The sequence below is a fragment of the Anguilla rostrata genome, chromosome 2 (genome assembly GCF_018555375.3).
Source record: "Anguilla rostrata isolate EN2019 chromosome 2, ASM1855537v3, whole genome shotgun sequence".
In the NCBI taxonomy this organism is placed as follows: Eukaryota; Metazoa; Chordata; class Actinopteri; order Anguilliformes; family Anguillidae; genus Anguilla; species Anguilla rostrata.
This window is the reverse complement of record NC_057934.1, coordinates 50,466,869-50,491,143: the sequence shown is the minus strand read 5'-3', so window position 1 is coordinate 50,491,143 and position 24,275 is coordinate 50,466,869. Positions and strand designations below refer to the sequence as shown.

The 24,275-nt window shown below is 42.6% G+C and overlaps 1 protein-coding gene and 1 long non-coding RNA gene across 7 annotated transcripts in view; one reads left to right on the top strand and one right to left on the bottom strand.

Annotated features, from left to right (window-relative positions):
* arhgap17a (Rho GTPase activating protein 17a) overlaps nt 1-24,275 on the bottom strand; it is a 42,455-nt gene that overhangs the window by 5,228 nt on the left and 12,952 nt on the right. For 5 of the 6 annotated variants that reach the window (XM_064322839.1, XM_064322838.1, XM_064322840.1 and 2 more), the window contains 17 exons: nt 17,837-17,876; nt 14,690-14,794; nt 14,503-14,579; nt 12,267-12,378; nt 11,881-11,957; nt 11,616-11,733; nt 10,105-10,173; nt 9,517-9,598; nt 7,402-7,529; nt 6,491-6,602; nt 5,820-5,901; nt 5,583-5,663; nt 3,911-4,024; nt 3,587-3,678; nt 2,784-2,940; nt 1,438-1,689; nt 82-245 (listed from right to left, as the gene is read on the bottom strand). In XM_064322839.1, the coding sequence (XP_064178909.1) occupies nt 82-245; nt 1,438-1,689; nt 2,784-2,940; nt 3,587-3,678; nt 3,911-4,024; nt 5,583-5,663; nt 5,820-5,901; nt 6,491-6,602; nt 7,402-7,529; nt 9,517-9,598; nt 10,105-10,173; nt 11,616-11,733; nt 11,881-11,957; nt 12,267-12,378; nt 14,503-14,579; nt 14,690-14,794; nt 17,837-17,876 (1,862 nt within the window). The remainder of the gene's footprint in view (nt 1-81; nt 246-1,437; nt 1,690-2,783; nt 2,941-3,586; nt 3,679-3,910; nt 4,025-5,582; nt 5,664-5,819; nt 5,902-6,490; nt 6,603-7,401; nt 7,530-9,516; nt 9,599-10,104; nt 10,174-11,615; nt 11,734-11,880; nt 11,958-12,266; nt 12,379-14,502; nt 14,580-14,689; nt 14,795-17,836; nt 17,877-24,275) is intronic. The other variant, XM_064322843.1, reaches the window with a different exon arrangement.
* On the top strand, nt 1,785-2,582 carry LOC135248334 (uncharacterized). Its single transcript, XR_010328410.1, has 2 exons — nt 1,785-1,942; nt 2,167-2,582. It is a non-coding gene; the product is annotated as an uncharacterized LOC135248334 (long non-coding RNA).

The following is a 24,275-nucleotide window of genomic DNA, read 5'->3' as shown; positions in this document are numbered from 1 at the left end:
GTTACAGTAAAAAGCAATGGGAGGAAATGCACAACATAAAGAAGTAGAGGCTCATCGGTTTGCAGCAGCAGCAGCTCTCACCTCTGCGCACCATGTGCGGACTGGGGCCCATTGAGCCCGGCTGCGGGGCCCCCACTCCCAGCTGCCCCGCGCCACCGGCCGCGCTGGGGCCGCTCGCCTGCGCGCCCGCCCCTCCGTTCCTCTGAGGAGGGGGTGTGGAGCTGGGGTCACGGGGCTTCGAGAAGCTACAGGTACACAGAATTGATCATTGGACGGATACACAGGGTACCATCAACTCAGTGAGATGCACTGTGAATGAAAGGCAAAAAGATCTACTCGATCAGCACTTCAAAATCTTCACACATGGAATAAGTGCACCCATTCAGTTCATAAAACACTATAGCTGAAATTTCAGATAAGCACAACTTTCCACTCAACTGAACATTTCCCAGCTTTCAAATACTCACTTATCACAACTAATCCATAAGTGATGATCAACTAATCCACAAGTATTATGTATGGTTATTAAAGGGTAAGGTATTAAAATGTTAAAAGTATTAAAAATTGTATCCAGTAACTTTTTAGTAAGTGTCTGTGCTATTCCAGAGGGAGGTCCTAATAAGTTGGGTGAAGTATTTGGCGTTCGCTCGTAACGCTTTATTTGTCAAAGAAACTGCACAAATAAAAATGACCAAATATAGTTTTGTTTCCACAGAAGTTTACCATGTGTATTTTTCCATCCTGTCAATCAAAAATCAAAATTAGATTTTAAGATTTCCTCGAGGCAAAACACAGAGCAGCACGTTGTAGGCGAGGCTATGAATAGTACAGGAGACCTATTCTTAAAAATCTTCTACATCGACTGAACATGCAGAGAAGCGTGAGAAAGGAGACAGTCTAATGCCGGAGCAGCTGCAAGAGGCCTCATTTGCAAAGTAAAAAAAAAAATGAAAGGATGGATATGTGTCCAGACACAACAGTGACTCAGTATTGGGGGCGACCACAGACTAGGCCTCAAACAGCAGCATGAAAGGCAAGCACAGATGCTGGAATCCACAAGCGAGCAATAAAAACCATCACGTCTCAAATGTGGTGCAACACTGGCAATGCACCGAGGACCTCATCACACGCGTTTTATGGATTCCTCAACAGTGTCTCATCACAGACTTCATTAGGCAGACCATCAAGCTAAAGCCAGACTACATTTTAAAAGCAGTGTAACACATTATGGCATTTAACTGTGTCATTTTGAATCACACACTTTTACTTTGTGCCAATTTGAATGGTCTTTATGTAAAAAAGTGACGGACGGGGGACGTTAGCAATGAACAGAGCAGAAGCTAGCGGGTGAGACGGCCCCCGTCGCGCGGTGAGCCTGTGATGGTCGCGTGGTGAGTCGGTGCCGCATGGTGCCGGAAGCCTCTGCACAGCCCTTACCTGAGCTCTTCAGCGTGCTGGGCGGCCGGCGACGCCGCGGCCGGTAACCCCGCGCTGGACTGGCCTGCCTCCAGGCCCAAACCCGTGGCCTGAGCCTGCTGCGCGGGCGGAAGCTCGGTACCGCACTGTACCGGCGCAGCCCCCCCGGCCTCCACCGGGGGCAGGGGGGGCTGGAAGGCAGGCGAAGTGTGCTGCTTTCTATTTAGAGTGCTGGCTCTACGGGGGGTGTGGTCCGATAATTTATTAGCAGGGCTGGAGAGAGGAGATAGTGGAGACACGAGCGCCACAGTGAAACAGCAGGACAGAGACACAGCGGGTCAGCGGGTAAGCAGGGAAAGTATGCTACTCTACACCAGTGGAAGAGGAGGGGGCGGTCAATTTACACTACCGGGTCCACTCCTCCAGTTGAATTGTGTAAGTGATTTTCTTTGGAACTGCACAGCTCTTGAATTACAGGCACCCTATTACTGAGGAGGACACTGAAGATCTTGAGTGCTTCAGAGAGGTGAGTTTACATGCTTTAACTTAATATACATGTTTTAGATCTGCAACATATATATTGTTGCTAAATAAATTAATTTGATGGCAAACATGGCAAGCAAGGATATAAACAGAGTAAGCACTAAGATTACAAAGACTAAGCCAGTCTTTCATATACCAAGGACCGGCAATGGAGCAGAAAGCTGACGGACAACGTGACCAATCACACAGAAATGTATTTTTTTCCAGAGACTTGCCCTGAATTAATTCAAAGCCATACTATATACAGTACCAGCACATTGGACTGGCTGTTTGTAAATTCAGAAACACAGTGGACTGCTGGACACTCAGGAGTTACACAAGATGAATGTAATTAACACAACCTATAAATTGTGCTCGGGAAACTGCAAACCTGGAGGCCCATCTTGCAGGTGAACGGTTCCAGTGCTCTATGTTTAGACTGTGATTGTGTGTGCGGGAAGGACCCCACAATGGAAAACGAGCAGTGCAAAAGAGGAAGCTTGCTGGCAGCAAGCCAAACCCACAAACACAAACTTGACATGGATCAGCTAACAGATTATCCTTCAGGTTAGTAAGGTTAATCATTTTTCTTTAGTAGCCATCAGTGACCATGAGTAAAAAAAAAAAAAGTACTTTATTGATTACAGTGTCATTGTTCATACATAAAAGAAAAAGGAAAATAAAGGGAGAATACGGATTCTTAACACACTTAATTCACTTAAAGCACAGACTACTGCGCTTCGTTGACCTTAACTGTGATAGACTCCTCAGACACAACATACACAGCAGACAGTGGGTTGGACTTTGAATCCTGCCTTTGGAAACCCCGGTGGTGGGATGGATACCTGTCTTTGCGGGGACCGTCGCCCTCCGGCAGGACCACGCTGCCTGGCCGCTTTCTCTCTATAGTGCCCGAGTCCAAGTCAGGCATGCTCAGGTGGTTGGTGTGGTTTGCAAGAGGGGTGGGCATGGCAAACATGCCCGACACGTTGAACTCCACGTCTGCGGAGAGACGCACACGCGTTACAGGGGGAATTGATGGTGCCGCCATTTTGAGATAATTTCCTTCATTTTAAACCACTGTTTCAGACATTTTTATTTCTTATGTTTTTAAAATGAAGATTTCTGATAAATTTCTATTTTCTGCTGTCCTACAGGTCTCTTATAGCAGATATAGCATAACAAATAATCCTAGAGGAAAACTGTGCTGGGTTAAATTGCCTTGGAAACAGATTAGCCACCATGACGGCAAAGAGCTATTGGAAATTAGTCTCAGTCACTGTCAAAATCCATAAAGTGTCACGTTGTTCATTAATGCAGAAGTTAATACAGCCACTTTTCAGCAGAATAATCAAGTCAGATGGGATGTTCTTACCACTGCTCTCCAAAACAGGCAAAATTGTGCATAAATAAATATTCTGGACACAAGAGTTCTGATCGTTTGTATACTCCATAAAAAAATCTATGCCTTGGAATTGATGCCTTTCCCACCAAACTAACAAATAATTATCGCCTTTCTGGTTTACAGACAAAGAAATTAAGCAGAGAGCAGATGACAAAAAAGGCAAAATAGCCACATATGCAGCAGAGAAGCACCGCCAACTCCTATTCTCAGAGAGAGGGAGGCTCTGTCTTAGTTAGACTGTACCCTCAGGGAAGAACCAGTCAGCGTGCTGGATGATGGGTTCGATTATGGTCACCACATGAACAGAGGTAGCTGCTGCCATCTCTGCCAGGGTCCTACAAGCCCAAACGAAAATACCAGATGTTATACATTTTTAAACCACTGTCCCATAGGCACACACCGTGCACATGGTAATAGCTAAGAGAAGCTATAGAGTATAGTACAGTGCACAAGATAAATACATCCCATTAAAGAACCAAACCTAGTTCTTAAAACCATTAAACAAATCCAGTTTATCCAGTGAGAACCTTTAACAAACAGCAAAGGAATTCGCAGTGAACTTCTCACCCTTCTGTTTTAGCCCACAGCAGATTGGGACCCAGTACAATGGCAATGTTGCTGGGGGTCATTTTATTGACTTCACTGTCCTGGGCAAGCTTGGCCAGGAATTTCACCAAATACCTGTCAAAGGGTCAGAAACAATTACATTTCAAAGGGCAGCGTCTTATGAAATGCACAAGACAGCACTGTACAAAATTCACCAAAATACACAAGTACAAAACAAAGCTCACATTTTCAACCTCAACTGAAGGCCAACATATGACCAAGCAAGTCACTTCCATGAGCTAATTAGACCTTGCTTGAAGGGCCATGGTGAGAAGTTTTTTTGTGGTTTATTATTAATGAGCCAATTTAATGAGCACAAACCCCAGCCCTCCAGGAGTTGTACACACCTGGGTTAGGCTAATGTTGATCCTAAGACTAGAGCAACCAGCTGAAATGAAGATTCATGTTGTTTAATCAATAATACTTAAGGGGAGGCACCACCCCTTAATAGGAAAAAAGAATTCCTTTATCAGATCAAAATGAAGTTTTACCAGTTGAATAAACACACAAATACAAGGTTTTTTTGCATTATGACTTTTCATTTTTTTATTTTTAAAATATGAAAATGAGCTATTTGCTCATTAAATATATGCTAATTTGCATATAAGGCATTCAATATTTAAGTTCAACAAATAAAATCAACTGATTTTTTTTTTTAATGTGATCAATAACTCAATAGTTAGGTCTTGTCAGAGGCTTTCGTCAAAATATTGTTTTTTTAATTAATTATTCCAAAAACAATATGTACATGCTTTTTTTTTTTTTTAAACCTATTTTTACTGATAAAATGCCACATAAAATGAAAATGACAAAACATATTTTAAACAGCCTCTGACACGCCATAGCTATACATTTAAGAAACAGAATCTAAAATTAAGTAGCTGTATCTATTGTTACAGTTGAGATAAATTGAATACCCTATGGGCAATATACGGTTTTGAGGAAATGGCTGTTAAAGATTTGCTGATGTAAATGAAATTGAAGAGTTCTGCTTGTCTTTCCTCCAACTTCACAGTGACAGCAAAGTAAATAGCCACATATGGTCATACTGGCTGTACGCTCCAGGAAACAAGCTTTTTAACGATATATGATTCAACCAGGTCAGTTTTAAAACTGCGGAGGCTTTTAATCATAAAAGATGCTATCATAAGCTTATTTTATGCTTCATCTTCTTGACGATGGTGTTATATTATCATCTAAATTAACTATTTATAATTATTATTTATCTTTACTTTGTTCATTTTATGAAACTACAGAAGTTATAGAAGCAAAATATCAAAGAAAATCAAAATTGACATATGGAACCAAAATCATCGTTTTTTACGGTGGTGCCTCCCCTTAACATACATAACAGAAGACAAAATTGCTAAAACGCAGCACCATGCTAAAATAGGTCAAATCTGCACTATGGTTCTTATTTGACTGACCCTTTCAGGCCCTTCTGATTTTGTTTCACAATTAAAAAAGGAGTCATACAATCCAAACAGGCAAAGAGCAGGCAGTCGAAAAAAAAAAAAAAAAAATCAAGCAACCCCAATATTGCTCATCACTGTATTGAATTATAATACAGTCAGAGCAGAATGAGCTCCAGGACACTTTCCATAGCTGGTCTGAGGCCAGTCAGTGCACCAACCTGAAGTTGGCCTTATTGTTCTTTGGCAATTGGTCGCATGTCACCCACAATGCCTGCAGCCTTTTGTCTTGGTCAGACACACTGTGGATAAAAAATAAACAAGTTCACTCACATGGCTGAAAGTCCAGTGAGATTCACCCATATGGACCATGAGTGGTTTGCAAGATTTATCGCTGATAAATTTGTTTGAAGTGAGCTGTAAAGATAACTCCGCGTTTAAGGGATTCTCAGTCTTACTTGGATGCGTGTGTCCACTCGTCATACAGCTGGAAGGTCATTAAAGGCTCTGGCAATTCCCTCAAGTAGGACTTCAGAGCACCTGGCCAAGGAAAAAAGCAACATTTTAAAAGGGAAAGACATACGCACTCAGGGCAGTATTCAGACAGGTGGAAATGAACTGAAGAAATCTGTATTCACTCACACTGGCCACTTTCCAGACTGTACTCACCATTCAGAAGGCAAACCCCTGAAGCACAGTTAAGTGTGATATGACCTTCACTGCAAATGGCTCAATAGCCTTAACTGACTGTAAGTAGACCTGGGACGTGGGTTGTCATTATAGAATTATATTTTGGGTTAACCAAACACAAAACCTCTTTTTTCTTACTCAGTGCTGGTTGTTCATTCATAATAGTACACAAAACATTAATGCATACTTTCTAATCTTAATATAACTCACTATTCAACAACTTCAGGAGTACTCCAGCTAAAACGCTGCTAACAAAATGGTAGCGCACCTCTGTTGTAAATGTAGTGCTACATGAACCAGTGCAACACGCAACACGCCATGGAGCTGTGCCCAGTGCATTTTCCTGCTGCCAGCGCGATTTTAAAATGATGAAGTGAGCAAAAGCAGCACCAGGCTCATTTACAGACCGTGTCTGTGGTAAACAGGAAAAAGGCAGTACCGGCTACAGCGTGGGGGTCAGAGTAGAACTCCTCCAGCTGGGAGGTGGAGCAGTCCAGCGCCGCCTTCAGCTTCTTCAGCTTGGAGGCCCCAGCGGCGATCCTGAACAGGCCCTGACGCGCGAGGAGAGAGGGGTCAGAGCCACGCACGCCACACAGCGCTTCACATGGGCGCAGAACCAGGACAACACACCCCACTAAACCAGAGCCCCTTCACGTCAGCAAAACACCACCAGCCGGCACTGAAACGAGTGCAAAACGAGAGATCACATCTTACTGGTAATGTGGACTGGTAAGAGGCGAGACACGCGTCTAGTTTCTGTAGTATTAATACTCTACTCTTTGCATTGCTTTTCTGTCAGAAAAAGGGAAGTGAAACAGAGCGTGTAAAAGCGAAACGGCAGAAAGCACGCTTTAGCATCAAGCAAAACTCAAATGTACAGACAGCAGTTTCAGGTTCCCCTTATATAAATACACCAAGACAAGAGAAATAAACACTATGGCCCCTACAATTTCTGAAGTCGAAACATGTGGAGCTGCACATACTATGACCTCAGTTGGTTCGCAGTCTGAAGGAGCACACCATCCTGAACCAAAACATTTTCAATTTCAGCATAGACCACTTTGGATTAATAATTTTATCCTGTGTGGGGTCAGGTGAAGCGGGGTGCTTCTGTGAAGCCTGTGTGGGGTCAGGTGAAGCGGGGTGCTTCTGTGAAGCCTGTGTGGGGTCAGGTAGAGCTGGAGCTCCCGGAGCTTCTGTGAAGCCTGTGTGGGGTCAGGTAGAGCTGGAGCTCCCAGAGCTTCTGTGAAGCCTGTGTGGGGTCAGGTAGAGCTGGAGCTCCCGGAGCTTCTGTGAAGCCTGTGTGGGGTCAGGTAGAGCTGGAGCTCCCGGAGCTTCTGTGAAGCCTACCTCCTCCTTCATGCCGGTCTCCAGCAGCATCATCACGCAGGCCTCGATGGGCAGCGCGATCTCCCGCCCGCTCCGCTTCAGGTGCTCCTCAAGAGCCGTCCCAAAGGCAGGCTTCTCAGTCCAGCTGTCTGCAGGGGGAGACACCAGGGTGGGAGACCGTTAACCATAAACAGAGAACACATAAATCATCGAGATTAAGAGCACTTATGGCTAAATATCGAAATGATCACATGCTTTCCCACTGCAGCAGTTTAAGCCACCAGGTCAGAGCTTACAGTAGAATAACCAGAGGGTTGAAGCATATGTGTATGAGTATTCTTTTCAAAAGGGAGGGTGTAAGGGGCTGGGGGGCCAGGTGGGAAAGATCAGACAGCTGAGTCATACATCACATGCTGTGAAACAGGCCTGTCTCCTTATTACCACATGTTTTGTGGAAATGCTCAAAGGAACAACAGCACAGAAAAAAGATGCAGTAACAGCTCGAGTTTTTGATTTTGCAATAACTGAAAAGCTCGAGGCAGCCTTAATGCTCAAAAGAGTGAATACAGAGCAACGACTCAGAAATCTGAAAGAAGCACTACTGAGTATAGATTCATTGAGAAAAATGCACACTCACAACAGTTTGTGATTACTAGAGGTGATTTTCAATGCAGTATAACAAACAATAAACAGAACACCTTCAATAATATGACTTCAGTGTGTGCTGTACTATAGCTTTGCTTTTCACAAAGTATGGCCATGAGAAACATAGGCTGCCATTTCCTAATAACTAGTCACATCTCCCCATATGCAATTCTCTTAACTGACGTCGAATAGAACAAAAAAAAAAAAATTAACTGTGCTTTTTTAAATTCATGAACCAATTTAATCAGGAACCATGCAGACTAGAAAATAAGTACTGTATGAAATGCATAGCATGACATTGCATTTCTTCAGAATACACTTCCCAGCCCGGAACCACCGACAGCAGTGAATGCAACACTCACAATAGGTGGTTACGATTTAATCTAACAAACAGAACACAATTAGTTTCTGCATTATTATAGACTCAATATCTGCTTTCCTTTGTTGAAAAAAATTACATGAATGGCGGCTGCATAACCTAATTAACTGATGCACACTGGAAGTTGGAAACAGGATGTGTCATAACTTGGTGAAGATATCAGCAGCTCACCCAACAGCTTCAGACCATCTATTTAACATAAATATCAGAAAACAATATAGATATAATAACAGTGCATTACTGTGCAGAACTTTAAATCCTATGAGTGGAATAAACTGGAAAAAACACTATGCAGTCATTTAGAGTTACCGCCATCCCTGGGCCACACAAATAAAGTTTTTTTAATGTCATTTAGTGATTTATGTTGGAGCACACAGCAACAGTCTTGTTAAGGGCCACCACATCCCTAAGACTGGCTCTGCCAATGAGGGTGTGTGAAAAAAGTTGTAAGAATACATGATAGCCTTGTTAACCATGGTAAGAGTTACAAACTCTTAAACTGTTAGACGGTTATGTACTTGCTAAGGGAATCACCAGGAAACAGGAATTTTGTTTTTTTTATGAGACTGGCATCAGTGAGTGAGCACATAAACCTGTATGCAAACTACAGAACAGGTACTAAGACTGACTCACAGAAGCAAAATACAGAACGGAAAGTTGCAAGTAGGTCAGCAATACATTTACTACCATTAAAGTGGCAGACAAATTGTGTAGTCATTTAATGTGGGGGGGATAAGTTTGAAAAATGTTTAAAGGCCAATTATTGCAGTCTCACATGCTCTCATTATATAAGCATGGATATTTGCTGATGGATAACTTTACAAGCACCTGTAGTATGAAGACTGAGCCTGAAAAATGAACCATGTCTCTGTGACCGTGGCTTCTGGTTCTGTGGCCTAGTGTCAGGTTTCATTAAAACAATCATAAGGTATCAAGCAAATTATAAACCCCAGACTGCTTTTGTTATGGGAACAGTGAAGAGAAAACAAAAAAAGGAACAACAACTTTTTCAGCGGCAGTAATGAGCCATAAAAAATGCAAAATGTCAAGGACAGAGGACATGGAAAGAGAAAGCAGATGCTTGCAGAAGAGGTAAGCCAGTGAAACTGTACCTTGCTGCGCTTGAATGGTTGGCAGCACATTTTCCAGCACTGCTAAAGATTTTCTATGGTAATCAGCTTGTGCTTCCAATAACTGGGAGAAGAAAACACATTGAGAGGCAGAAATTCTAAGTCACAGTCATACGGCAGTGTAAAAGACAATGAAACGTACAGACGTAATCCACACTGGTCATAAACAGAAAATATGTAAAACCGAACAGTTCATAAGTCAACTGCCTCTCAGCGAATCACAGAAGGACACATAGATGTTCCCAGATATATCACTGCACCCACATGACATTTACAGTTGTGTTGCACTTAGAATCGGTCATCCATTTTAAGCTAAATGCATCGTATGGTTTTGATGAACTCATGCATCCCATATACGGCGCAGACTACACGTGCCACAGAGGCACTGGTCATTATACAAATATAGACACTAGACATAAAACCTTGCACATTAAGGTGTCAAAAACTATTTTATGGTGCGGTTCTGTATAAGTGTGCAGACACACAGACTCAGACACGCACACAAACACAAGCCATGAAATCTGAATGATAAAAATGACCTGCAGCCTGACAGTAGAGGCATTTACTCACCATTACATAATAGCGGGCATAATCCCCCTCTTTTGAGAAGAAATTGTACATGTCTGCAGCCAGCTGGTCCTGGGCACAAGAAGACAGAACAGATGGCAGTTGGGACTGTGCAGAGTTCTTCAACACATGTTGACACTTACATTTTAACCCTTCACTTTTCTCTTTATTGATTCAATTTCCAATACTCTGTAATAGCCTGTGACATTTTGTGGCAGTGTACACATATTTTGCTTCATGCAATCAATCTACAGGTGTGGTGAATCGCCATATTCAGGACTGTCTGTGATTAAAAGTAACATGCAGCTAAACAAAGCATGTAAGCCATATACTCCAGTTATGTTCATGGTCAAAGAGAGAACAATTAGGACACAAACTGAACACTCTGCAGCAATACTGCTAAGAATTCATGAAGCATAAATTATACATTAATAACTGGCCCATTAACAAGGGTCAAACTTTCAATGGTTTCGTTTACACCACTCAGAATATCTAATCAACACAAAAATCAATGTCCTGCTTTATAGCCTGTATATTGTGAAGCAATACTTCTACCGCCAATTAGCAGTGATGTAGCAATGCGGCTTTACATTGAAGGCCATTAATGTTTCATACAGTCAACAGAAAGTGGTACGCCAGAGGAAAGCAAAGCCCTTCACATCCTGAGCCCTGGGGCAATGCAGACACGAGCTGCCTTGCAGCCCCAGAGAGAGCGGAAGGCCAGGTCTGATGACCTTCACAGATATACCTGAGCCAGCACAGCGCTGAGTGATAGCATTCCTGAAGCCTTGTATTTACATGCTTGAACTACCAACTGGAGCAACAGTAATGTACTCTTTTGTTACATTTTTTTAAACATTTTTGTGCAGTTCAGGATAATTAAAAATGTAAGCCATTATTTTGAGTGAATTCTTTTTCTCTGAATTCATACTTCGTAAATCTTCATGTATTACGCATACTGAAATAATTTATTGTACCATTAGTCTCATCTGCATTGCAGGTGGACCTCATTAAACTCACTGAAACCCACTGACTGACCCGCTCATTCCAAAATGGTAAAAGCAAAGCAAGATGGCACTCTGCTCCATGCCTCTGGTATTCTGAAATAGGTTTCTCAGTCCTTAGTGTAGTCTAAAAACATTCTTGGTGGTGTCTTACATCTGCCCAAGGGAACAGCCTAAACCTGTAAGGTTTTCTGTTCAACAGTTTATTTCCCCAATGCATCAGATCCAAGGCATGGCCTACTAGTGCTTGATTTTAATTTTTTTGTTTAAATGACAAAAAAGCACTTAGATCACACTTCCCTGACAGTTTAATACCTTTTCTCTTTTAATACTTTTGGTTCCTTCTTCAGTCTGCTTTTTAAAATAGGTTTTGCCAGCTGAGTGTAACTCTTTGGTAGGATTGTCCACATTTGGCCAAACTTGCCCCAAAAGAAACCTCCCTTGCATTAGGACTGCAGCATGATTTTCTACCCTGTATATCCTGTACGATACATGAGAACGTGGCGATACCTTGCAGAGCTCCACTTTGTTCATAGCTTCATCCACCTCCTCTTTGAGGGAGTCCACCTTGGCTGTCAGTGCTTGAGTGTTTGTTCCTGAGATTACCGACTTGGTTGCCTGCAACCATCTGAAAAAACACGCAGTCAAACACAGGATAACTGAATTGTTAATCCAGTACGGGGGCAATTAACCTGGGACTGGAACGAAGTAGCAGCCAAAAACACACCAGACAGTAATCCTTCAGTGTAATCTCTACAGAAACGCAGAACCTCACCGAGCTTTTGCGGAATCATAGTCCAGCACCAGCCGGGCCAGCTGCCTGCGCTGTTTCAGGATGTTGGGAATATCAACCTGGGATTGGAAGATGGACGTTATGAGTGTAAGCCTACTACATGATAATCAGCTCTCACCATTGAAACAACTCAATCAATCTGCAAAAAAAATGAAATGCACTTCACAGACAACCTTATTAGTGCTCCAAATATCCTGTGGTTATTAATGTAAATAACAGCATGCATTACAATAGAAACCTGTGGTCATAACAGTGACACAGGTAGTAGATAAAGCAAAGCAGTAATGTCATCAACATGCCATGATGGGTCAGCGATACTGCAGAGGCCAAAGAGATGAAGCATGTCCATATCAACACTTCCTGCTCACCTCTGCTAGCTGATTAAGGGGGTCAAGGACATCTTTTTCGATCTGCACCTCATGCTGCATCAGCTCAGAGGCCAGACGGTTCTCTGCCTCCCCACAGACCTCCATCATCTTACTGCAAAACACAGACACCATTATCATATCATTATCTTCTTCTTCTCTATATTTCAATATCTTAGAAGAGCCTTCTTGTTTTAAGAAGACCTACATTCATAGGCCTTGGTAGTTAATATTTTTTAATAAAAAGTATCCAAATACAATTGTGAAATGAAGAAAATCCCTTTAGGAATAGAACAAGAGAAATTCTTTGGGGAAAATGTTTAAGAAAACTGACCTTAACTTACTAAATTTAAGAGCATGTTGCAAAAAGAAGATTAGCCTCCAGAACAATATTTCTCAGTAAAAGTACTGTCTAGAAACAAATTACTCTGAGTCACATTATGTACTAGGCTTGTTTACAAAATCTATTTTTATTTCAGTAACACTTTTTTTCAACTGCCTGTTTAACTAACCATGTGGCATATCAGAAACTAAAAATATTCAGTCCATTTTAAAAAATTGAGAGCAGTATTCCCACTAGAGAATAGTGAAAACTCTGAAATTCCAGAACATGCTTTTCTTATAAAATATGTGCAGTTAAAGGTATAAATGGATTTAATCAGTATGTAATCTCTGGTGGTAAAACTAAAATAAAGATTATGCACAGGTTGTTTATATAGCTGCACTTTCATTCCACCAGTAATCATAATGAAGCCATTCCTAATTATTGCCTGTGCATGACATAAATCTTACCAACCAATTACTTACCACCCAGGCAGAAAATAAATAATTCATTGTCTAAAATTACTTTCCAGAACCAGAAGTCGGGTTTAGGTACACTTCTATAGCTTCCCTACAAATTTTGTATGGCACTCGTGTTTACTGTGCCACAGCCAAGCCAGCGATCGCTATAAACACAGTCCTATCACGTCCCCATAAGTGAATGCAGAAACACAGTAGGACAGATTACACCCGTCACTAGGATATTTTCAGTGCAGAGACCATACATCTCACACTTCCACAAAAATAAGTCAAGGCCAATTATTCAGAGATAGCAAAATGGAGGGAACATTTCTACGGTTTGAGTGATGGCCTTAAGAAACATGCACTTTTTCTGAGCATACCAGGCTGAATAAAATAATTGGTATCCATCCTCTTACAGGTAAACAACATTAAAGTTTTCACTGGTAGTGACACAGCTAGTTTCATTGTTTTTTTTTTTGTTTTCTGTAAAATAAAAACTGCCTGCAATTCCATAACTGACTTAAGTTGTCATCCATTCAAATTTGTAATCCAAATTTATTTTCACCAAAAAGCATTGAATTTTACAGGCTAACAGGTTTAATCATGCATAACGTCACTGGCTTGGGCTTAACATCCAGAAGTGTAAACTGCCATAAATGTTTCACTTCTTTACGGCAATTAGATGTGAGATTTCAGGTGAATCTGAACAGATTTCAGGCAAATTTGAACAGAAGCCATAATTTGTGACAACAGAATTGCTTTATATTCCAGTGGATTGTTAGTGGGCTTCTGTATCACTCACAAAGATTAATCAGCTATGAAGTTTAAGTTGGAGCAACATCTTTGTTTTGTTTTCTGGTGGGTCTGGTGTCTTGAGTTTATTTTGTCAGCACAGTTTCACTTCTCCCAGACAGCACATGTAGTTGCCGTCTGTCTCTTCCACATTCCCAGCAAGGCCTTTTAGCGATCAATAAGCCCGCTCTCACTGTGTATAGTGCTCCTTGACCACTTCAGCACATATCTACAAAGGTCATCATTAAAGTGCCCAGTGATTAGGTCCTTTCTTGCCTTGTTTTTGCTGGCAGTTGCATAAATTAATAAGCAACAGCCCTTGTTGTCTGCAGTGGGTTGTGCAGTATGTCATACCAGAAAAACGCATCCAGTTCCATGGGACTTGCTCGGGCACCAAACCGCCACCAGGGTGCTTGTTTTGCCGACTTGGGTCAGTTTGCTTTGGAAACACTTCTTCAGGTAGAGGTGAGCCACTTTAAAGGCAGGGCTGCTCAACACACCCTTTTCAGCAGCGGTAGAAAAGTTGGAAGCGTATGCAGACTCCGCATCCTGAGCTATTTGTCTGACAAGCCACATCCTGAATAGCTTATGTAGACAGAGTCGTTTTCTTGGAGGTAAGTTCATTTCTAACTCAATGACCTGGAAAGCAAAACCGTGAACTCACCCAATCAGAGACTCTTCTCCCAGCTGAGCTCCTCCATCCTGCATGGTCTGTGATAGCGCCGTGAGGGGGAGTTTCTTCTGTGGGGGGGGAGGGGAGAGCGATGGCAGTGTGAGCAACACCCTCCTGAGAGAAGGGCTCCATGACAACAGCGAGGCAGGCCGAGCAGCGGAACACGAGGGCCACTTACGTGTCTCTTCTCCGCGTCGGTGCCGAGGTGCCCCTGCAGACATGTGATCAGCTTCTTGTGCGCGTTGTGAGAGACCCCACGCACCAGCTCCATACGCCGCTCGATCTGAACAAAGGCATAGAGACACGAACGCATCATCAAAGCATTCACTTCAGCCGCTGCTTACTGCTCTCATCTGAAAACTCGCAAACTGTAAAGAAACCTCATGAATCTAAACTTACGATATTTGTCCATCTCAAAACCAGTCTCGAGGCTTAGAGACAGAACTTCTGTTACAGCCAACAGTACTGTACACTGGCACAGATGCCAGAACTCTTCCCTTAAAATTCCAGGCCCCTGTCTGTGCTCTGAAATGGGAAGCAGCATAGCTGTTACACCGCATGCCATTCCACACTGCGCTTCAGGCGGGGCCCACTGAGCTGTGCGGCGGCTCTAACTGGCAGCTGTGAGGGGGTAAAGTTCATCTCGAAGTGATAATGGCCCCTCCAGAGCAGCTAGGCTAAAGACTTTAAAGCCCATGATTCATCTGTGGCAATTAGCAAAAGCAGGTCCACCAGTTTGTCATGGGGTTCAGTCTGGCTGTAGTTTTTATATATTGAAGTCATTCAGGATGGAAAACAGAGACACGATGACCAAAATTTACATTCCAATTAGAGTTCAACATCTTGAGTGTTAGGCTCCCAGTCAGAGATAAGTAAGTCTGCTGGTTAAAGCATTATTTCTTATAAGCACGTGCCATTTTTCAGAGTGAACTGAACAATGCGAGATTTATTCAACCTTTTGCCCATATTGTACATGTAGAGAATAACTGAGACAAAATACCTTGCTAAAGGAGGTCATACTATTATCAAATTGAGTGCTCAAACCAGCAATTTCTCAGTCACAAGTCAAATTTTATGTCTAAATCCAAATCTACTTTGCCACTCAAAAATGAGTGGCTGTTCAAGTGAAAATACAGAACAGATCATAATTTTCTGGATGCTCAATTACATTAAATTACATTACATAGTGAGAGCACCAGAGGGTGAGAACAGGGCATCATCCTACGCATGCAAATAACATGTTTACAGGATTCTGAAATGAAATAAGATGGCTTGAATTTCGCTCAGCAGTTCAGAGTTTTTGTCATGTTTTCACAAGAGCTTTCCTGTTTTGACTTGACTGTACGACACAAGAAAAACAATTTTCTTTGAAAACAAAACAGAAAGCGAGGCAGCAAACCCTAAACGAAGGAAGCACGTCGGCGATGAATAATTTGTGCCTGAGCCGTGACAAGGGATCGTGACAAGGGATCTAAGAAAAATGAACACAATACTGAATACCGCTCCAAAAACAGCCTGAAGGTCAGGAATTCCACAGGCTGGGAGAAGAGATAACAGCCCCCACACCTCCCGGGTCCTCCCGGGCACTCACAAAACATCTGGGTCAACACTGTCCGCCAGGGTGTCTCCAGGCAGTGCGGACCCGGTACCTGGCACAGAGAGCGGGGAGGGGGGACACAGGCTGCTCTTCCCTCTGTACAGTACGTCTGCAGAGGGGCATCCTGTCCACGTGACCGCTCTCCGTCTGCGTGATGCGGGACATTTTCGACTTCCCCTTTCCATTACAGACGGAACGGAGGCTGTAAACAGAGCAGCGGACTCTGGGAAGCAGCCTGTGGAAAATGACTCGTGGCGGATGCTGCTGGTCCCCTCTCCGGACCAGGGACAGTCATCCGGCGGTACATTAAGCGCTAGAGTTACCGGAGCAAACAGGCCCAGGCACGCACAGGGCCAGGGCCACAGAAAACGAGCGGCAAACCGTGGAGCCATTTCCAGCTGGGCGCATTTATAAAGCATGACCGACGGTCACAACGATCAATAATTACAAGTTTAGCTGAAGGATATTATCAATGTCACACTGGGTTTGGGAGGGTAAATGCTTGCTTTACTCTGGCACTCCCGATATTATCATGTTATTTTTATTTTTTTTACTGCCGTGAAAATCGAGTTTAAAAACCGATGACACAGCAAGTAAGGGGGTGCAGGGCCTTCAGGAATGAGAGCTGAGGCCAGGAGTCACATGCTCTGCATATCTGCTGTGCCTACAAGGCCACTCTGTGATGTTCCTGTGGGACAGCTGCAAGTGGGACTGCGGGACACTGCTGAGATCGACACTTTCCAGCAGTCCCCGGTTACACTGCACAATCGCTGCTGTGAGAACCTCCTCCCCTAACCCAAACTGACCGACAATACAAAGAACACCCACAGACTCATCGCTGTGCACAGGAGAAACAGCACCAGGAGGAAATTCAACATCCCTCCATACTGCCTCCAGTTCAAATGAAAATAACTGCATAAAAAATGCTACCTTATATACTGGAAATGCATTGCCCGCCCCCTGCATATCAACCAGAGGTTTAGGAGGCCATTTACTGATTGAGGTCCATCCCACATCATTCTTAATGTGGAATGACTGGGATAATGGAGATCAAAGGCAAAACATACAAAATGGAGTGATGTAAACCCCTTTAAGTGAGACTTAAAAGAGTCTTATTCCTACAGCTCAGTACAGTTGTGTAAAATGGCAAATGTTACAATATACTCAAAACCATATCAGTACTTTGCTAATCTGCTTGGAACGCTAAATCAGTCATAGTTTCATTACCATGCATTAACATTGCATGAATGCCACACTGAGTAATCTACTGTGGTGTTAGGAAATCTTTTTTTTTTAATGGCAAAATACAATACTTTTCACATATGAAAGTATGTGCGATAAGTCAACAAGCTAATATCATAATCTTACAAGTTGGTTTTATATTGGGCTAAAGTCTGTCTGCTTGTTGCATTTACTTCTCAGTTCCCAAGACTTATTATGTAAAAAAACTGAAATTCCAGTCATTCAGAAAAGTGCAGAAATGTGGTTTCCTGGACTCAAATGTGGCTTTAAGGTATCAGGCTGACTGCTGAAAATTCAAAATAATTGTATGCAATCTCAAATATCTAATATAAGAGCTTTGGGCCAGTGCAGTATTACTACCCCACAAAAATAACATCAAACATGTTGATGCTGATTGATCATGTAAAAAAAAAAAAAAAAAAAACTAAAAGAAGAATCACATAGGCTTATCTGTTGATGATTAACAACAATAAAGGCAACTGTTACCTGTAAAAGGTCATCACTAAGAACCTCTGTCTTCTCAGCTCTGTAAAAAAAAACAATATATGTATTGTTAAAATAATATATATATTATACAAACATTTCAGTGTTCAAGTAAATTCCACAAAAAGGAGACTTTCCACATGAACTCGATTATTTTCCTGCTGAATTGTGTGACTCAGGGCTTCTATGGGCAAGTCTGGTGCACTGTTAATTGTTCAAATTGTTTTTCATGGCAAAGGTAAACTAAAAGGTTGTCGAAGATGTATTTCATTAAAATGCATTTTAGTGGGCAGACTGAAATTGAAGATAATGTTCCTGCTTTCAGTGCTACCTTCCTACCATTTCTTCATGAATGCAGTTCATTCAAATTTACAAGCACAAAAACAGCAAACAGCTGCATTTTAAAAAAAGATTGTATAACAGTAGTCAGAGCACTATTAAATTGTTATTTCCATGCTTATCTATCTCTTTCTTATTTAACATATGTAGCATCTTAACTGAAAGTAGTAACAGGGTTTACATGTTTTTAGCGATATCCAGTCCATATCTGTACAGGCCATGTTTCACGAGTTGGTTGCAGTTAAACTCGTGAAATGTGTCAGGAAAATGAGTTTGTTTTGGGAGGAGTGGCCAGTAGATCTCTGGGAAAAAGTAAATGCGGGAGGCAACAATTCGACAAGTCAAAGTGCAGCACTTGTGCCAATAAAACTGAACCTTGGCACCATTTCAGAAAACTCTCTGGAGATACCTCCATTCTTGAACCTGTTTGAAGGATTACAGAGCATTAAACATTTCAACCATTCCATTTTTGACAATAAAAGGAAGAATGAGCACTTTTCAGGGAAAGAAATGACTTCAGTGAATGCCCATATTAGTGCATTTTCTAGTGCACACATGATGGTGCTCATATTACAACAAGGAAGCTACTCGGGCAGATTTGCCTGTTCTCACAGCAAAAAATTAAAAACAAGGAAAATGCAGGAAGCACAGACCATTGAGGATGCTCACATAAATAATTCCCTTTCTCTAAATATAAACACCAAAAACAGCAGAGGCAAAAATAATTCTGTGGGGGGTCTCGGGAATCTTCGGAAATCGCTCAACACCTTCTTGAGCAGGCAAGCCAAGCAGCTGTCTGGAAAAGGTGCCATTTAAATACACTTTCCCAGACTGCTTCTACTCAGAGAAACCAGGCGCACCGTGTCTGCACATACACAGTGTGCTGGGATATTAATAGCAGACTAATGGGAGGCTAAGGGTCAGAAAAAGGGAATGGCAAAACATGACACTACGGGGTAGCTTTCTAAGTGTATTCACGCGCACGCGCGCACAGACAGACACAGACACAGACACAGACACACAGACACACAGACACACACACAGACACACACACAGACACACACAGACACACACACAGACACACAGACACACACACACACACACACACACACACACACACACACACACACACACACACACACACACACACACACACACACACACACACACACACACACACACACGCAGTGGAGCTTCAGTGAAGGTTCACTAGGAAAGGAATGACCATGGAGCCAGCCTCCCAGCTCATACCTCTGTCATGACTCACAGAAGGCTCTGACATGCTCAGTCGTGGCTCTCTTATCAAAGCAAGGAGTGTTCCGCACAATATTGCTATCAAAGTACAATCTAGTTGGGCTAATAGAATGGCAATAGAATCTGTTATAGTCCAGAAAACAGAGAGACAGCTGAGATAAAAGGTGCTGTCAGGTAGAGATGGTTAAAATAGAGATGTGATTTGTTTTTTATTTGGTTGACCTAAAAATGAAAACAAACATGCAGCATTAGAAAAATTACAGAAATGAAAGACGAAAGTACAAGGCACGCATTACCTGAAATCAATGCCTTTACAAAGGTCTCATACAGAAAAAGAAATGAAGTCCAGTTGAGAAAAACACAATGAGTGATGTCACACAAAATGTTTTTTGTTTGTTTTTTTTTTTTACTTATTTGAACAAGACAACAGAACTGCATTATTACAGTACAATGTATATTTTCAGAATGTCAATGAAACCGTTTCTCTTTGTAATCCATGTCTAGTTCTGGGGCTCCTGCGGCAGAGTCAAGCTGCTGCCAGTAATACTTTCATTGGGCTCTTAGCGCCTTTGTGGGGGCTTATTTTTGAGCTGATTGAGCACAGCTCCACTGCTGTTGCTGCTCAAACAAAGTTTACTTCTGACTTTTGTGTCTCCCTGTTACATTATGTAAACTAAAATACACTGACTTGCATGTAGGACACATTTAATGATAAAACTGCACATTTGAATGGCTAACAAATATAAATTGGTCCCTTTAAATAATAATGTAAACCAAAGGATCAATTATAACCCAACTGAATACATGCAAATTATACATGTACTTCAGACGCTGGTTTCACCATCACATAAACATATAGGCACTTACCCCCCCCCCCCCTTCCCAATTAACTGCCTTGTTTTAAGCTAACAAGACAGTTAATGAATCCTGTAGGACCCACTGGCCTCTTTAAAGACATGGGCAAGTAATGTCAGTAAGAGTTTTAAACAGCCAGATAAATGCACTGCATGTGGGCAAGGAGAAAGGGAAATGCGAAAAAAGAAAGAAGGAAGGAAGGAAGGAAATGCTCACAATACACCAAAACCAGATAAGATTTCTTTGCCAAATTGCCTTGCCATCTCAACAGACCAATCATAGCTTAGTTCAAAGATATAAAAATGAAAACAATTATATAATATTTAATAATATTTTTAATAATTGCAAAGAACACAAATTCAACATCGGTTAGAGTGCTTCTAAAACACAGACCCAAGCTACAGGACATCTTAATATGTTTGGTGGACGAATGACTGAACGATTGGATTAAACTTTTCTCCTGAGGTTATCAACAGTGCTATCAGTAAGGGTAAGTACACTCTGTGCTAGAACAGTGCACTGATGTTTCTGTCTATCCATCCTGGCAGATTTAAAAAATTCAAGCCATGATTCAATCTCCTCCACCAACTAGGCCTAATTCACATAAAACATATGTTTCGCACCACATTTTAAAGGTGTAAAATGGGTTTCTTCAACTAGCCTATTCTCCATCAGCCTTGGATTGAGTTCACACTATTGCAAAGACAAAAAAGGACATTAGCCTATATTGTTCAACTTTTCCCCACATTGCCATTTTGCCAAAGCCATGATTTGCTATGGCAGGTGAATTCATGAAACCAGGGATTCAACAGCTGCCTGCTTCCATACATGAAGACTGAGTCAATCCCACCGCCGAGAGAAATTAAGTTGCAAGAACCGTAAAGTTTTGTAATAATTGTGCTTATTGCCAATGGCTGACAATTTCTAGAATACAATTAATATTGCTGCTGCAAAGTAAGTACTGCTCTCAACAGATTTGTAACCAGTCTGGTAGGCAGCTAGGCCGGCATAGCAAATTATGTGGCAGCGACTGCCTTCATAAATGGCTGAGGTAGTTCCGTTTTTGACAAAAAGCCTGACCGTGAATATGTTCACCGTTAGCCCTTTTCCTCTGCGTTTGTGCAGCCTGCTTGCTACTCGTGTCTGCGCACCAGATGGCTGCTCCTCTCCAGAAGCTTCTCACAGTCGCTTACCGAAACAAAACGGCTCCTGCAGTCACTGTCAAACAGTGTCTGCCCAAAACTCCCACCACTGCATATATACGCCAACATTTACAGAGTGACAATACAACATTAAGAAGCATAGATTGGGCAGTTGTTTGAACAACCTTTTCAGGAGAATGGTAGGTTTAGGCATTTGGGGTTTTGCTATGACAGATCTCGCCATGGTCTATGCCGTACTTAACATTTTGAATTCTAGACACATTTCACGGCAATGATTGAGAAGTGCCAGCATGTTATTCAGCATTTCCCTGCATGGCATCACACTGCAGCTCGGCCTCTCGCCCAAAGCGCTCACCCGTGCGTCACTAACTGCACTTCCTGTTCCGCGCATACCTCTGTGTTTGTTATGGTAACAGCAGGAAAGAGAGCAGCGAGGAGGAGGGTCGTGTCAGCGTGTGACACATGTTTGTCATCCATGCGGGAGTGTTGAGAGGAGAGGGGAGGAGGGAAGTGCTTAACCCATAACCCAGTTCGTCAGAGCAGCTAAACACTGTAACATCCTCCCTGCTCGGGGGTCACGGCGAAGAACGCATTCGCACGGAGCAGGGAGACTTTAACCCTCCCACGGTGCTGCCGTCATTTATGAGCAGGCTGCAGTAAAAGAAAAATGGGTGGAGTGAACGGGCTAGATCAGGCTATTTTACCTACTTCCTAGCAACTGCTACACATTACGGATGCAATTCACTGACTGAAACGCAAACCTCAGAATGAAGGGCCCTGCAGTCGAGTGTTATGAACTTGAATGTTTTTGATAAAAGCTCCCACAGAAATGACAGAAATCCACAACGACATCCACAATGCAGCTGCTTTAGAGGAGAGGTGGTGCAGGCGGTGCATAGGCAACAAGAGGTGATAAATGGCTTTCCTGCCCTGTCTCTGAGCACAGTCAAAAAAAAAAAAAAATACTCCTGCGAAACTAGAGCGATAATTGACTACCGAGTGTCCCACACAAAATATCAGGCTCCCACCTACTCTCGCTCCACCACCCTGCCAAGTGTTAAATGGCTACATCAGTACTCTGTCACACGAGGTACAACTCAAAACAGGTGGAGTTGAGGAGGATGCAATACCATGTGAAATGGGATGCAACATTCCTGCCTCCCGAACACTGGCTGCTTGTAAGGGGGTGTTTACTTGCTCTTGGGGCTGGGTGCAGGCTCGTAGCATGGGGGGGATGGTTGCCTAGGGACAACAATTTCAACAATCGAGTCTGGCACAACACAACTTTCATTTCCAGCAGCGGGAGGAGGATCACACACTCAAAGCTTGTGTGATAAAGAGCATCACGTAAAAATACCCATCAGTTCCGGGAAAACAGACGGCTGATGAAAGCACTGATGGAACAATCAAGTCTGATAAACAAATCTGGCAATACAGCCCCAACTGCGTGTAGTCAAGAGACCACAACCCAGACAAAACAAAAAAAAATAAGCCTCATTAAAAAACGGTTCAATTTTCTCAAAACTCCCTTCTGGCAAATGTAGCTTTCCCCCACTCCCCCTCCAGTACCTCTGCATTGCTCAACTGGCCTGCCAAGTTACCCGCAAAACTCAGTCCCTCTCTTTCCAAAAAACTCCATTCTGTTCACTGTAGTAACCTCGTGACAGTGGCTGACAGCTGCTTCCAATTAAAAAAGAGGGGAGGAGGGGAAAAATGGCAGCAGCTACAACCAAATACAGATAGAATTTCTGGGGAACTTCTGGAGGAAATCCTGCATGGTAAAGACAAATGTAGAGAGCACATTCTTCTTTTGACATCTCAGTGACATAATCCACATGGTGTGGGTGGCACTTCACATTTACACTTTAGGTTCACTCTAAAAACAATAGACTCTGTTCTACCAATGATACCAGAAATGATTCAGTATAGCTAAGCTCTTGCTAAATAAGCAGAACTGGTATAGCCTACTCAGTGCACAGTCTAAAGGAGCCTGGCAGCTCAGCTCGCTGGAGACGAGGTTTCACATTTCCTTACTAATGAACTGAGGCATAACCTTGAGGGATGCTGTATCTTTTCTCTCTCAAGTTGTGGAGGCGGGGAGAAAATATTATTGATGGAGACCACATCATGCTCACATACGGGCCATAATCATCTTTACATGACCGCATGGACGATACTTCCAGCTAGCAAATGTATTCAATAATGAAAAAAGCTCAAACATAAATTAATCTACAGCTGAACTGTCACTGACAAAGCAATAGTGTGTGTAATCACGAAATGCAATTGACAAAGACAATGTTTTCAGCACTTTACCAAAACATTATGCACCAGTATGGGCTTAGAAGTGTCTCTGTCTCTGCAGAAATGCGGCAGTGTGTGTTCAGCAGTCGGGGCATTGTGTCAGTCTACAGCAGAATGCGAGACTACACAGCTAAGCTGGAACGTGCTGACACAGCCGGATCCTGACGCAGCTGCGCGGCTTTATCTCCTAATGCTGCAAACAACGCCGACGGCACCCTGCATCCTGTCCGCTCCAACATGGAATCCCATCCGCTCTACATAAATAATCAACAACTACACAAATACAATAAACACACACTCATTATGTAATACATTTCCCTTGCTTTCTCCCGAAGTGAGAATTTCTCAGCACATGAATCGTGGCACAAACCGGCCTTAGCGCTATTCCCCACAAGCTTGCATTTCTGGGAATCCACGGCCAGAGACTTTACAGAAAATTGTAGCAATACAAAGCCACACATCTGTGCACAAAGACAATCCTTCGTTGAACCAATCACATATTAAAGCTATAAAATAAAGTCAGACTGGAA